The following is a 14,382-nucleotide window of genomic DNA, read 5'->3' on the forward strand; positions in this document are numbered from 1 at the left end:
GCTAGCCCACAACTTGCTACAGACCTGCATTATAATATTGTAATATTGCACGCGTACAACACAGCAAGAATGAATGCAGAATTCCTTCTACTGATTAAATCATTGGTTCTCCGGGAAAATAATCATAGGGGGAGTATATAAACGGATATATATATACCTGCAGCTTTATATCGCTAGCTAGGATATACAAGAAACACAAAAAATGATTTTGCAAAACCCTATCTTACACTTTGCTCCCACGCACGTATCATACTAGTCTTATTTTGTCCTTCATATATGTAGATGTGGCATGCTCACTGTTTCTTTTCTTTTCTTTTCATTGATTTCCCTTTCCTTTTCTTTCACTTGTTTTCAGAGAGGAGGAATTAATATATATGCACATGAAGCAGTATACCACAACACAACAACAATAAGGTCACGTGAGTGCTCACGGCTCACCTGGAAGCCACCACTATATAGATATTGGGAGTCCTTGGTCCTCGTTCATTTAAGCTAAGCTGCTCCCACACCTATGGTTCTACATCTTTCTCTCTGTCTCTCTCTCTTGCTTCCATTGGGCTGTCAGGCCTTGTGAGCGTGTACTGTGAGAGAGGCGAGGAGAGAGAGATGATGTCAAGGGAGCGCAAGAAGGCAGCCGCTCTTCAGGAGAAGCTGAAAATCCTCCGCTCCATCACTCACTCCCATGCTGTAATATTCTTTATTTCTTAATCTTGATCGCTAGCTCGCACTTTCCAGATATATATGCTCTTCTTTGCATGGCTCCCCAAAATTCCACATGTGATCCATCACCTTTGCAATCTTAATTTTCTTCTTCCTAGCTAATAACTTGCTCTCTTTTCGAATGAATTAAATCGATCAAATGATGCATGCATGCTTCACAGATGAACAACACATCAATAATCATGGACGCGTCCGAGTACATCAAGGAGCTGAAGCAGAAGGTCCTGAGGCTGAACCAGGAGATCGCCTGCGCTCAAAACGCGCTCAGACAGAACTCCTACCCGACGGTACGTTCGTACGTACTTGCTCACATCAATACGCGTATATATTATGTAGACATACACACTAGGCCACCAATGCGAGAACGAGGTGGTAAGGCGCCTAAGTGCGCCGCCCGCAACCTGGGTTCCATTGCAGGTGTTGGCAAAGGGTGAGAACGACACCCGTTTCAAAGTTTAAAAGGCATACAGACAGAAATTAGGACCCGTATGAATGCATATGTAGTACACGATGCTTTGTTTCGTAGTACTTGTAAAAGTATATATAGTTCACATGCATGCTAACCAATTAATGGAGTTTGGATTCAGTCAGTAGGGCCGCAAGACTCACATGCATGCCTAAAGTTAGGCTTCCTCATCATGCAAGTCTGGACTTACCAGTTAAGCTTTGATTGGTCAATGATGAACGGATACGGATGCAGGTGACCGTGGAAGCCCTAGGAGGAGGACACGGGTTCCTCATCAACGTGTTCTCCGACAAGACCTGCCCGGGGCTGCTCGTCTCCGTCCTCGAAGCCTTCGACGAGATGGGCCTCAGCGTCCTCCAAGCCACCGCGTCGTGCGCAGGCTCCTTCCGTCTCGAGGCTGTAGGTGGAGAGGTAATATAAACTGATTAGCGGACTGAGACTCGTCATTAGAACCCGGCCGCGGGATGCCGATTATTAACACGCGTTCTTTTGCTTCTGTGCCCCTGCAGAACGTGGCGGAGAACGTGGACGAGCACGTCGTGAAGCAGGCCGTCCTGCAGGCCATAAGGAGCTGCTCCGAGAGCGGCAGCGAGCACGACGAGGAGTAGGGCGTAAGCACACACGCCTCGTCGTCCTATCCTGGAGCATCTGAAGAAGCCAGCCAAGATCGCTTATTCTATTCTATTTCTCTCTCTGTTTTGTTATACACCTTCCGTTTCCTCAACCAGTGGCGAGATGAGTAGCTCCTGAGTCCGATCCTGATCCGGTGAATTCGTAGAACCCTTTCCTGTGTAATAGTATTAGGGGGCGCATGCACCGTAATTTATATCTGTAGTATGGCATAAGATCAAGCTTGCATGTAAGGAATGATGGGAGAGGTTGGAAGCAAAGCTGAATAGAGCTAGTATGCAACTGACCTTCCATGTATTGATGCAGGTTAAATCTCCATATGTATAGATTCGTCCATTGATCGATTAATTCCCCTCCACTGAACGATTGATCAGTCCGTGAGATGAAGAGTACTGATCATGCACACGAATCGCTCTGCAGCTGGTACATCGGCAGCTCGATCCAGTACATGCCGCGTCTAAAAGGAGAAGCCACGGGTTCCCATAACACAGGAAGGCAGCCAATGAGAAGCCTCAGATCGGGGCGTGGTCATTGACTCCTCCTATCTCCCAACGATCACCGCCTAGATCGAGCTAGCAAATCCCCCATCGCCTTCACGCCCATGTAAAAACGATTGCGTTCACCGTGAGAACCCCATGCAAGCATGGGTGGAAGCAGTTAAAACTGCCGTACGTGCCATTTCTTTAGGGAACACGACCACCCGGCCGAGAGCAGCCCTCCAATCCTGGCTGGTAGTGGTAGCTACATCGATCGCTACAACACACTCTCGTGACAGCCGCGCTGCCTCGCCTGTGATCCGCGGATCAGTCGCCCGAGAACAAGAGACAATCTGACCAAGCATGGACGGATCGATGGATTCCGGGCACGGCGGCAGAACATCACGTCCGCCCCATGCCGCGCGGGCCAGCTCTCTGCTCCCTCATCGTGCCATGCGGCCCACCGCAGCTTCATGAGGAGAACAGTCAGCTGTGCGCTCCGGCGCCCGCCCAGGGGCGCATCCTGCCAGCGACTGATTTTACGTCGCTTGTCGCCTCCCCACAGGGGACGCCATGCTTCACCCAGGGCCCTGACGAACGAACCAACAGCACAGCTAGAGCGGGTCAGTCTACCCATGCGCCTCACGAGAGGGAAACTCGCGGGGCGCGAGGCTCGATGTCCGTCGTCGGACATGGGAGCAGGGAAAAATTTATCGGTCATAAAATTTCGACGGTTGGGTTCGGTAAAAAAAATTTATCACCGAAATTTTTGTTTTTTTAAATTCCTGTCAAGTAGCACACCATTACACTCTATTATTGTATCTTTGAATCAGTAATACTCTCTTATTTCTATATCATTATATATAGATTTTTATGTTAAATAGTTTGGAGATAATTGGTGTTATTTTTTTAAGAAATTAAGCCGTTTTTTTCTAAATTTTGAACAAAAAATTTATCTATCATCAATAGAATTTCGATAAATCCGAAAATCCCGTTTATCGGTGACCCGTTAAATTTTTGCTATTGGTAAATAAAATCCTGCATGAGAGAAGGGTCCGTCTCCGTCCTCTCCCACAACACACCCCCTGGCGTCCAGATGTGCAGCCTCTGTGGGCTTTGGCCAGATGCAGGCAGCTGGTGCTCGTGAGGCGACAATTGGGGAGGGCACCGAGCTCTGCACAAGTTATTGCCCGGGATGTTCACTGATGAGACGTTCAGTTGAAACAAGCTAGGGTCAGTGCCACGTAAAATCAGCAAAGAGACGCATGTTGGTTGGAATGGCACCATGTAGATAATATGAACTGGACAACAATGTATGCTGTTTGATGATGCATATTTGTTATCTAAAAAAATGAATGAAATGTAGATTTACAGTGGGTTATGAAGGCGAACAAGCACAACTAATGATGGTGTACTGGTATTTTAAAAAGAAGGCTGCCACTAGACCAGAGGAAGTCTTTTTGTTGCCTGAATTCAAATATTAAGTCTGTGATGCGATGGAAGCAAAATCTCAATAATTTCAATCTGCAGGTTGTCCCCGTCTGATCGATCAATAGGCCAGGCTCTCATAATTGTTCCCGTGGAGGAGAAGCGGAAAACTTATCATTTGAAGTCAAATCTAGGGGCCTGCTTGGATAGAGGGGATTTTTATCCAAATCTCTAGGATTTATTTCACATGTGAACTAAATCCTAGAAATTACTAGAACAATCCCCCTCATCCAAACAGGTGGTATCTTTGTCAACCCAATAGTCAGGTAGCTCCACTGTAAGGAAATAGCTGAAAGAGAAAAATGGCATTCTACTCAGTGAACAATTCAATTCAGTTCCTCATCCACCTTGCGAGCAGCTTGGTAATGAAATTAGACACTGCTAGCACTCTTTCTAGCCATCTTCACTCGGTCATAATCATTCTTCCATACTCTATACGCCTCCCTAACTTCATCCAACTGCGAATCTGGTATGCCGGTGAATTGGTCCAAGTTCTCCACCCATTCTTTCCATAGTGGCATAAATGGATCCAAGAATTTTGCTAGCTCAGGCAGAAGAGCCGCCTTGTAGTTCCTCAACCCCCTTCCTGGTTTCCTCTGATTTGTTCAATGACTGGATCCCAGCGAATAACTCTTCCTTCCCGGTTCTTCGAGTACAAATTGTTATCTCTAAGTATCAGAACTTCTGAAGGGGCTATTGGTAGAACAATTCTTAAAAACTTTTCAAGAGACAGTTCTATGATTTCTTTGGGTAAGTAATCCACGCTTGACTGTCAATGCAGTTCCAACCATCTTCCGGATCTGAGGTCAAGAAAAATAATAGCATGACTGCGAAGTCATAACTCCGTCGGTGCAAAATATTTTCTGTAATTGGCTATCAACAATTAATTGTGCACTATGAACCACCCAAACAAACTGTTCAAAAAATCATGTTGCTTATCAGAAGGGACTAGTTTCTTGACAGTGAATACTGAGTACCAGGTCAGAAATCGAAAAATACTAGTTAATGAACTGGTTAGCAAAGAGGAAACTGTTTTAACAATTAGGTGTACTTCTCAGAGGGACTAGTTTCTTGACAGTAATATCAAGGACAGCAACTCAGAAATCGTAAATACTATTTAGCGAGCTTGTTTGTCAAGAGGAACGAATTTGAAAACTCAAGTTTATGTCTATATGATTCCCTTGACAACAAACACGAAAGGAATAACAAAACCTAGCAAGAAAGTTTGATACTTTAAAAAAATCTTGTGAAATTTAGTTTCTCTGATTGGTTGCAGAGGGAGTATCACGCTAATAATGACTTCGTAATAGATTGTACATATAAATACCTGATGTAGCATGATTGATACTCCGCATATGGTCAATTCCACAAATTGAATTCCTGATGACATCTGCAACTCTCCACAGGAGCAGGTGATGATATCTCTGAAATGTGAAGCATTTAATCTATCACTTTCATCAGGTTCATGCAGCCACCTAGCTTGAATCTGCACCCGGTTCTCAGAAAGTTTGAGAATATCCTTCATACAATTGTATTCTGATGCACTAGAATCAATCATTGATGAAATATTCAAGTCTTTTTCATCATGGTCTGAAGTGGTGCTCTCTTCAGAGGAACTTTCTTTCATACCATTTCAGAGGACATGGACTTTGTCAAGCTTGCTCTTTTGACCCTTCGGCGTCTTCCCGCTAAAGCCTTCCTATACTTGGCACGAGCAGTGTAATTATGAAACGGATGGTTTCTGTAGGATGAGAATGATGACAACAGAAGGGGTGGATAGGCATCTCGTAAAATTTCTTTCGAAACTCGATGATCTTTTTCTATTAAGTCACCCAACACACCTCAAAGTAAACATGTGGAATGCAAACAGAGAGAACAAAGGAAAGAACGCAAAGCCTGTGACTCGATAGATGAGTTATGAACACAAGATTCCATTTAAGATCAAGAAATCATAAAAAGCCCGTAACTTTGAAAGAAACTAAAGAAGATAGTCATTAGGTGAAGAAACTCTAGAAGTTGATGACTTAAAGGTAAGTGAATGTAAGACCCAAATTTATACTATTGTACGCGTATTTTATTCCCTTAGCAATAAGAAGATCAACTTCACAAGAGTGGAAAAACTGCAGCACAAACAGGAAAACGAAAATCGCATCCAAAAAAAAAACTAGCAACAAAACACGAAGCCAAAAGAAGAAAACTACAAGGAGATAAACTCAAACACGAGAGAAAACTTGCACTTCATTTCAACAAGAGATCAGCTCTATTTTAAACAGATTACAAAGTATTTTTCTCTCACAAAAGCTCTAACTTATTATACAGGCTAAGCCTATCTTCTACTCTCCTCTAAAACCCTAGCTCTCAAACATAAGTGGTTAGCTCACCCTCTCCCTACAGCCACACCCCTCTATCTATAAGCCTTAGGAGCTTCTTTGGATGTAAGTTTACTTGTTTCCAAAATACCCCTCACTTACAATTGCATTCTAACTATCACTGGGGTATTTTGGTCTATATTTATCATGTCTATCGAATGGTCATGACAACTTCACAACTTAGCTTCATGATGATGCCATGTGCACTTCATACTTTCATTATTTCAAGGCCAAATTGTGAAATCGTCTTGCACGTTGCTCAAAGTGTGACTCACGACCGCTTGTTTTGACCTCAAGCAAACATCTCGATGTCAATGCATGTACTCCGTCTTACGATCTTGACAGCCAGCAAATCTCTCCCGCTCCCGATCTCTCGGACCGCTTTGTCACTTGCACCGGCATCTCTTTCGCTTGACTTTGTAAAAACGTCATCTTTATCCTTCCTTCCATGCTTTGCTTGGTCTCCATGTGCATAGCTAGGATCACTCTTGACTCCACCTAGCCTCCTTGATAGTCCGGCACCAATCATCTCGCCGTCAACCACCAAATTGCATCCATCACCTACACAACATAAGACAAGCAAACACACATCTTCAACTCCATTATAGATTAGTCCATAATCAAAATCCTTAGTTTAAACACATCTCATAAAAATAGTGAACGTTGGATGGTCCGACGTGCACACCTTAAGAGCGTCGGACCATCTGGCGTGTGTAACTTGTCAAAACGGCAAGTTTTGAAACCTCTCTACAGAAAATGCTCCAGCATGTTCTTCATCCCATCGCTGGAACATCCAACGCGTTCAACTTCACCAGATCACGGTTTTGCACCCTCTTTGCAAGAATTGCTCCGGCGATCACTTCGGCATTCATACCAGCATCGTCGAACCATCCGGCGAGCACTTGGCCCACTAGAGCCAACTTGCAGGCTCTCTGCAAGAAATACTTCGGTGTATATATAGGCCAAACGCTAGACCATCCGACGCACAGTTCAAGTTTTGCTTCAAGACAAAAATGCTCCAATGTCTCATTCTCGATGGCCTCGACTACGTCAACTTCAGTATTGACCTCTTCTCAATAATCGTCTCGTTCACATCATCATCTTCTTCCCTAAGGCCTCCTTGCGCCCGTCACCATGGCGCCTCTAGCGCATGTGACTTCATGTGTGGCTCCCTCAACCATGCAACCCCAACTATGGCTATATCACACACGACATCCTTGACCATGGCTACTCACCTCGCTCTCAGCTATCTCGACATCAGACGCAAAGGGCTACTATCTGCATGTGAAACTTATTGGTTTCTTCGGTCACTGCATCTGCATCACGCTGTTTCGACTGCGGGATGATGTCATTCGTCTTCCTCTCTAGTCTCATTGTCTGTGATGCTCCCGCTGCGACTTTGAGGAAATGTTAGAGTATATGGTATCGGATACATAAGGATTCGGTTGTTTTGGTAGGGTAGAATTAGTTTTCATCTTATCTCTAGGGTTGTTTGATATCTAAGTCATGTGTACTTTATATATTCAGTTCTTGAGGCTCAATACAATACATCGACTATATTAACCAATCATCATACTCTCTCCCTAACGTGGAGACTCTTTCAGGACTCAGACGTGGAAATAAGAGTTGATTATAAATTTTTTTTTAACTGCGCTCATCAAGACTCGAACTCAAGACTTCTGACTCTGATACTATAAGAGAGTATGAGGATTAGTTAATGTAATTGATGTATTGCATTGAGTCTTAAGGGTCGAATATATAGAGTATATATAGCTTAAATATCAAATAACCTAGAGATAAAATGAAAATTAATTATATCCTATGATAACAATTAGATTGTAATGAACTCGTTGCACTTTCACCACATGAACTTTGAGTGCTGATCTTTCGGTCAGATAGGGAAAGCAGAGTCAGAACAGAGCTAACTAAAGCAGGTCACTTCGCAAAGTCGGCAAGAGCAAGATGCTAGTAGGTCCACCTACTAAACACACACGCAGAGACCGCCATGACCAATAAGGCAATAAGGTGCAGATTGTCCACCATCTGTACTTGGAGAGCACAGAAACACCTCTGATTCTTTCATCAAAGTAACTGAAAAGCGTAGTACAACGTAACATGGTGAAAAAGAAAAACATAAACGAAACACCAATTTCTCCTTGCAAATCTTAGAAACTGCCCAATCAAACCAAACACTACAGCAATAGTAAAGGACAAACCCTAGCTAGCTTTTTTAAGCACTCTGTTTGACACGACGGCAGCACTGAATTGAACAGCACCACGGGCTCCAGCGTCCGGGACCAGGTGCTTGCGCGCGCGCGCGAACCTTGCATTCAAGAGTAGTTCACCTTCCTGCAGTTGTAGCGGACCTCGCCGCTGCTTCCGGTGAGCGGCTCAGGCTGGCCATCCTCACCATGGCCTCCGCGAAGTCCCTCCTGAACGCGTCCGGGTTCGCGCCATAGAACCTCATGAGCTTGTCGGTGACGCCGAGGCCGCCGGCGAACAGCTGCTGGTCCGAGTGCAGGACTCCCCTGTACCACAGCAGGGAGGCGTAGTACGCGCCGTCGAACCGCGCGGGCGTGGGGTCGAGCGGCGCGAGGTTGTCGTCACCGCCGACACGAGGGTACGCGCTCCGGAGCGAGGCGGCGAGGGAGCCGTCCAGGGTGGCGGTCTCGTTGTAGAGGCGGTCCCGGAAGTTGGTACAGTGGGAGAAGCCCAGCGTGTGGCCCCCGGAGAGCACGACGAGGTCCTGGATGGAGAGGCCGTGCGAGGTGAAGTTGGAGGTGAGGCGGTCCAAGTCGAGGGTCGGCGCCGGAATGCTGTTGTTCGCCGCCGACTGGCTCGCCGTCCGCGCGTCCCGACGGCCCACCCAGCTGCATGCGCACGCTAGTTAGTAATAAGTACGTGCATGAACGGTACAAGCATGTTTGTGCAAGAAGAATAGACGCGGTGCACAGAGGCGAACGAACCGCGGCGACGGAGTCACGGGCTGCGACGGCGACGATGTCGGCGCAGGAGACGACGTTGCCCCTGCAGGCGGCGTTGACGGCGTCCTTGACGCGGTCGATCACGTCGAAGCCGCGGACGGAGTTGGCGTTCGGCGCGGCGTTCTTCTCGCCGGTGAAGAAGGGCGTGTCGTCGAGCAGGATGGACCCGTCGCACCCCTGAATCAAGCAAGCGCAAAGATGAGAACACACTTTTGGAGAGAATTCCAAATGCATGCTTGCATGAGGCGCAACTGATGCATGCCTACGTTGACGAAGCAGTCGTGGAAGTGCAAGCGCAGCAGCGAGGCGCCCATGCGCGGCTCCGCCGCGACGGCCTCCTGCATGCACCAGCCTCCTTATGGTCGGGAGCGCCGTCGGGCACGCCTTGTCGTAGAAGTGCGGGTCCAGCTGTCCCCTGCTCGGCGTGGCCAAGAGAGCGAAAGCCATCGCCGCGACACACGCCACAACGAAGCAACGATCTAGAGAAGCCATAGCAAGCTTACTGGAGTACTTAACAATTTCTGCTTGCTAGTTCGAGTGTGCAAGGAGAAGCCACTGCGGGAAGCGCTTGTATAGCTCGTGGACAAGCAGCTAGCAAAGCTGCATTGCACAAAGTTTTTTTAAAAAAGTGAGACAATCAAATTCAGTTAAATCACTAAGCGAAGGAGTGTGAAGTTGACTTTTATTGCACGGAACGCTCAGGATTTCCAACTGGTTGGTAGGAAAAATGGAGACGGATGGATGGAGCGCGGTGAGGCTCTTGCTCGCCGAACGATTTAACTAACCGATCTCTGAGCACCCTAATGCAGTAATGCATGACGAACGCCGGCAACTAATCGCACGAGCTGCCTCGATTTGCTCGGCGGGTTCGCCCTCGCCATGAAGGTGATCTAATTGATCTACCCGAAACTAACTTACAGCTAGCTCATCGTTCTTGCTGCTTCGTTAAGCAATATTATATCCATCGCAAAAAAAAAAAAAAAAACTTAACCAACTTTGTTAAATAGTTGACAGGTGAAAGTTGGTTAATCTTGGTTAAGCTTTTGTAAGAGAGATTAAGACCCCGTGATTATGTGGAAATATTTTCATGTTCATGTAGTAAGAAAATATAAGACTCATTTAAATGTATCATTTGACTTGTTATGGTGTTGATCTTATTCTCCCATCAAATCCATGTCAAGTGATGATGTGGCAGTTTAGGTGGTTCATCCAAAGTGCATGTAAGACTGATGGATGTGTCTAAGGCTGATGAAGATTAAAAGATGAGATAAAGTGGGAAAGTTTGAGCTAAAACCTGATATACTGTGAAAGAAAATCTAAAAACTAGTGTAAAGTGAGAATATAGTCTCAAAACCTAGTGGTTTGTACAATTTAATCATATTATATCCATCTTGCACGATGAGGATAACAACCACAGACAAACTTTGTACTACACTGCTGCTTGTACCATGCGGCTGCTGTACTGCTGGCAAGATAATTATATCCCTTTTCACTTGAAGTTCAAGAATTATCCGGAACATTATGTTTTTCTAAGAATTTTGAGTTCGTAATTTCTTATTTAGAGTGTGGTTGAACCAATTCTCAATGATCCAGGGAAGTTGTCTGGCCCATTGTAATGATACTGCAGTAAGATTCAGTGACTAGTTTGGCAGATTCTTTTCAGTAAATCTTAGAACTTCCAGTAAACTACTTCATCAAAATAGGGCAGATACTAGCTTCAGACCTTCAGTTTGAAATTTTGGCTATGGTACAAATAATTGTGGGTCAGACTGGTATGGGCCTGCCAATAATCTGAGCCCACATAATCACCTAATGTTGGGCTCCAGTCTCGAGTTGATACATGTGCTCAAACCCAACCCAAAGCTGAGCCTGGCCGGTCCAGTTCGGCCTTTCTTGATGCCCTCAACAGTCAACACACCAGTCCCAGTGACACGGACAACGTAGATGTACAGATGTACATTAGTCACCTACACCGACTGACACAGGTATCCAACCAACACGAGCTTAACTGAAGACAATAGGACAAGTGCTTGTGTTTGTAGTAACTGATTCGGTCTTAATCACTGTAACTCGGGATTAGCATCGGTTTTATTTATCCCGTTCTGAACTTTCGATCCAACAGTCCACGAGCTAGGGCTGCCAACGGATCAAGGCTGGTCGGGTCCCCATAGGTTTTAGATTTGGCATAGGCGGGAGCAGGTTCCAAATTAGCCCCGCAGGGGTTGCGGGTCGAGGACCTGATTATTGTTCGAGTTGGTCACGAGGGCAGCTTTTCACCCACGGGCGTAGGCAGGTGCCCGATAACGACAGCCCAGCCACCCAGGTCGGCCCAGCCGCCTCACCTAACCTAGCCTCGTCTACCCCGACACCTCTGCTCCCATCGTCACCCTCGCGCTCCCAGCGGCCCGTCGTCGTCTGTTGCTCCCGTGCGCCCACTGTCGCCCTTCGGTCCCGCCGTCGCCCTCTGCTCTTGCCCGCCCGCTACCCACGCCCACCTCCGGTCCCGCCGCGTGGCTGCTGCCGAGCCACTACCTGAGCCCACCCACAATGTCGTCGAGCTGCTTCCCATGCCCGCCCGCAGAGTCCCTATCAGGTTTTGGACCCCTCAGGTTCGGGCTAAGAATGATTTTTCACCCGTTAAGGTAGTCAACTATGATGCTCTCGCTACTGTAAGCTGCCATCTCCAACTAGTTGGTTGAATTCTTTAATCGACAGGTGAGACAGAAAGTAGGTAATCATATTCCTCTTTGTTTGACTCCTACTTGATTGAAAAGAGATCTAGCCTTAAAAAAAAAAATCTATGTGTTAGTTTTGGATTTTTTCAGGCTCAGGCGGTTTTTCCCTATAGGTTACTAAATGGTTATCTTCGCCGCATGAGACTAGTGCTCATCCCTTGCTTGTTCTTGACTGCGCAAGGCGCTCAAGCCAGCAAGCAAAAAGAGTGATCCGACCAATAGATAGAAAGCATTTGAACCTACGGAAGTTGGTCACGGTACTGCTGCGGGATAAGCTGTAGAAGGTATTGTGAGACAGCCAAAAGTAGTGAAGATCGTGCATTTTAGTCACATTCAGATCCATTTTTCGAGTCCATGATATATCAAGAGTTTATGGTTGACCATGTCTTGTCGTGTCTTGAAAAAAGAACTTTCTAACGGTTCCAGGTGTGACTTGACTTGTATCCAGTAGGTCAAGGAAGGTGGATTCGGAGATTCTTTCAAGAATGTTTGAGCTGGATGAGCTGAGCCTACTAGAATGTTGTACCTTATGGTATCATAAGATATGGTCTCGATATAGTTTGTTCTGTTCTTCCAGAACTAGAGCATCACGAGCTTAACCACTACTACCATACCTTTTTCTAGAAGGAAGACTTAGTGAGAATAGCAAGTGAAAACCCATTCCGTGTACAATTGAAAACATTAACAATACGAAAGCAAGAATCATCATTTATACTGGGAATGCCTTCCTCTACCAAAAGAGAAAGAGTGGAGTGTTATGTTAGTATATCCAGGCACTATAGCTTTGTCATTGAAAAAGAAATCACATGATATAGGAAGCACCAGTGTCTAAGTAAGAAAAGTCAAGTTAGTCATCTAAGGAAAGCCTCGGGCAAAAGATTTTAGTTTAAGGTATACCTCATCCCCGATTTGATTTTTACTTTCTGCAGCTTATGCCTCTTCACCTGACGTGTCATCTACTAAAGAGGACCCTCCCCGCTATGCGCCCCTCCTTAAATTATTCGTTTAGTTGAATTTATTGACTCTGCAGTGCTGGTTATCGAGTTTATGGTGCCGCCGAAGGATGACACGAGGTTTTTCTACCAATAGTGTTTGATTACCATATCTTTGAATCTCTGTTACCATTTCATCAAATGGATGATGACTTTAGCTTTGGTTTGACCACCCAGTAATAAGGAAACCACCAATCTAAGTTCAGTGTCCAATCAGAAACGTCTTGAGTTCCTTGAAGAACCCATTCTGCTTACGTTTGACTCGACCTTGCTCTTTCCATGCATGCCAACAACTACAACTAGCTAGCACACTATTGACTTGCTTGTGAAAGGACTTTTAGGAAAATGGTATAGATGGGATGTTAGGCTTTGTCGGAGGATGAAATCCACAAGCAGGAATCTGGAGGGACCCTTTTGAGATTCGGTCGGGGGATAATTCTGAATCCACCTCGTACGTGAAATAAATGGGAGTAAATGAGATGCAAGTGGAGTGGATGATTGGATGCAGGAGGAAGTAAATGCTCAGGGGATTTTAGACAGGTTTGGACTGCACGGAGCGTAATACCCTACTCCTGTGTGTATGCTATAAATGCTCAGAAAATGTCTCTCTGAGGATCTTTCGTGTTACAAGGATGTTTGTCTAAGTCTAGAACTTCGTGCTTCTTGTTCTTTGTTGGCTTGTCTTCTGCGTGTCTTGATTTTCTTCGAGTTCCAGAGTTGTTCATCCTTCGATCATCTCTCTCCAGGGAGCCCGCACCTCTTTTATACCCGTCGGGGCGGGTAACGTGCCCAGAAAGGATGGCACGACTTTCAAGGCACCATAAATGGAAAGCAACCATCATGGGCTGCAATCTGATGTGATGGGGGGGGGGGGGGGTTGGAAACACGCTCCCGTTCGGTTTTTTTTTCATCATCCTGCTTTTCGGTGGGTGCTGCGGGGGGGGGGGGGGGGCGCCGAGCAGCCACCGAGCAACCCTGCGTGCCCGCCCAGTTAGAGCGAACCTGACATAGCAGGGCGACAAGCGATATGCCTCGAGCCCTGCGACGTTATTCCGAGGCGCGCCGGATGACGCGCGATGGGACCCACGCATTAAATGTCTCCACGCCTCCCTGCCAGGGAGTGACAAGGGCTGGCAGCAGGCGTGGGGGGAGTAGTTGGAAGTGGCAGGTCACGCGCCCTCTTAAATGCAGCATCGGGCTTCTCACCAATTGACACCTTACCGCTGAGCCCTTGTGGAGACCGCCGGCGAGGGACTTCTCAGGCCCTCGGGGAACTGTGAGTGCTCGGGGACTACTGTTCATAGCCCCGAGCACTCTCTCCCGGATATGCCCTTTCTTATTCTTCGAGAAACTCGGGCACTCGGGGACCACTGTTCATAACCCTGAGCGTCCTCTCCCGGAACTTGACTGCTCGGGTCCTCGGGGAACTCGGGTGCTCGGGGACCACTGTTCATGGCCCCGAGCGCTCTCTTTCAGAACTTGACTGCTCGGATCCTCAGAGACTCGGGTGATCGGGGACCAT

The 14,382-nt window shown here is 46.6% G+C and overlaps 1 protein-coding gene and 2 pseudogenes across 1 annotated transcript; 1 reads left to right on the forward strand and 2 right to left on the reverse strand.

Moving 5' to 3' along the window:
• Positions 1 to 467: 467 nt before the first annotated feature.
• LOC133916142 (uncharacterized) lies at positions 468 to 2,164 on the forward strand. Its single transcript, XM_062359668.1, has 4 exons — positions 468 to 687; positions 882 to 1,007; positions 1,421 to 1,597; positions 1,696 to 2,164. Exons 1-4 carry the CDS (start codon positions 607 to 609, stop codon positions 1,792 to 1,794), a joined length of 483 nt encoding a protein of 160 aa, XP_062215652.1. The 5' UTR covers positions 468 to 606; the 3' UTR covers positions 1,795 to 2,164.
• A 1,987-nt stretch (positions 2,165 to 4,151) lies between these two features.
• LOC133914730 (putative tRNA pseudouridine synthase) lies at positions 4,152 to 5,635 on the reverse strand (annotated as a pseudogene).
• Positions 5,636 to 8,273: 2,638 nt separating this feature from the next.
• On the reverse strand, positions 8,274 to 9,367 carry LOC133914731 (peroxidase RIP1-like; annotated as a pseudogene).
• Between the last annotated feature and the right edge of the window lie 5,015 nt (positions 9,368 to 14,382).

The sequence above is a fragment of the Phragmites australis genome, chromosome 4, assembly GCF_958298935.1.
Source record: "Phragmites australis chromosome 4, lpPhrAust1.1, whole genome shotgun sequence".
In the NCBI taxonomy this organism is placed as follows: domain Eukaryota; kingdom Viridiplantae; phylum Streptophyta; class Magnoliopsida; order Poales; family Poaceae; genus Phragmites; species Phragmites australis.

Bases quoted from the DNA above. Each gene is read 5' to 3' on its own strand.
- LOC133916142 (XM_062359668.1), top strand. From the start codon at position 607: ATGATGTCAAGGGAGCGCAAGAAGGCAGCCGCTCTTCAGGAGAAGCTG. The intron at 1,008-1,420 runs GTACGTTCGTAC...ATACGGATGCAG, and splicing joins GACAGAACTCCTACCCGACG to GTGACCGTGGAAGCCCTAGG. The intron at 1,598-1,695 runs GTAATATAAACT...GTGCCCCTGCAG, and splicing joins TCGAGGCTGTAGGTGGAGAG to AACGTGGCGGAGAACGTGGA.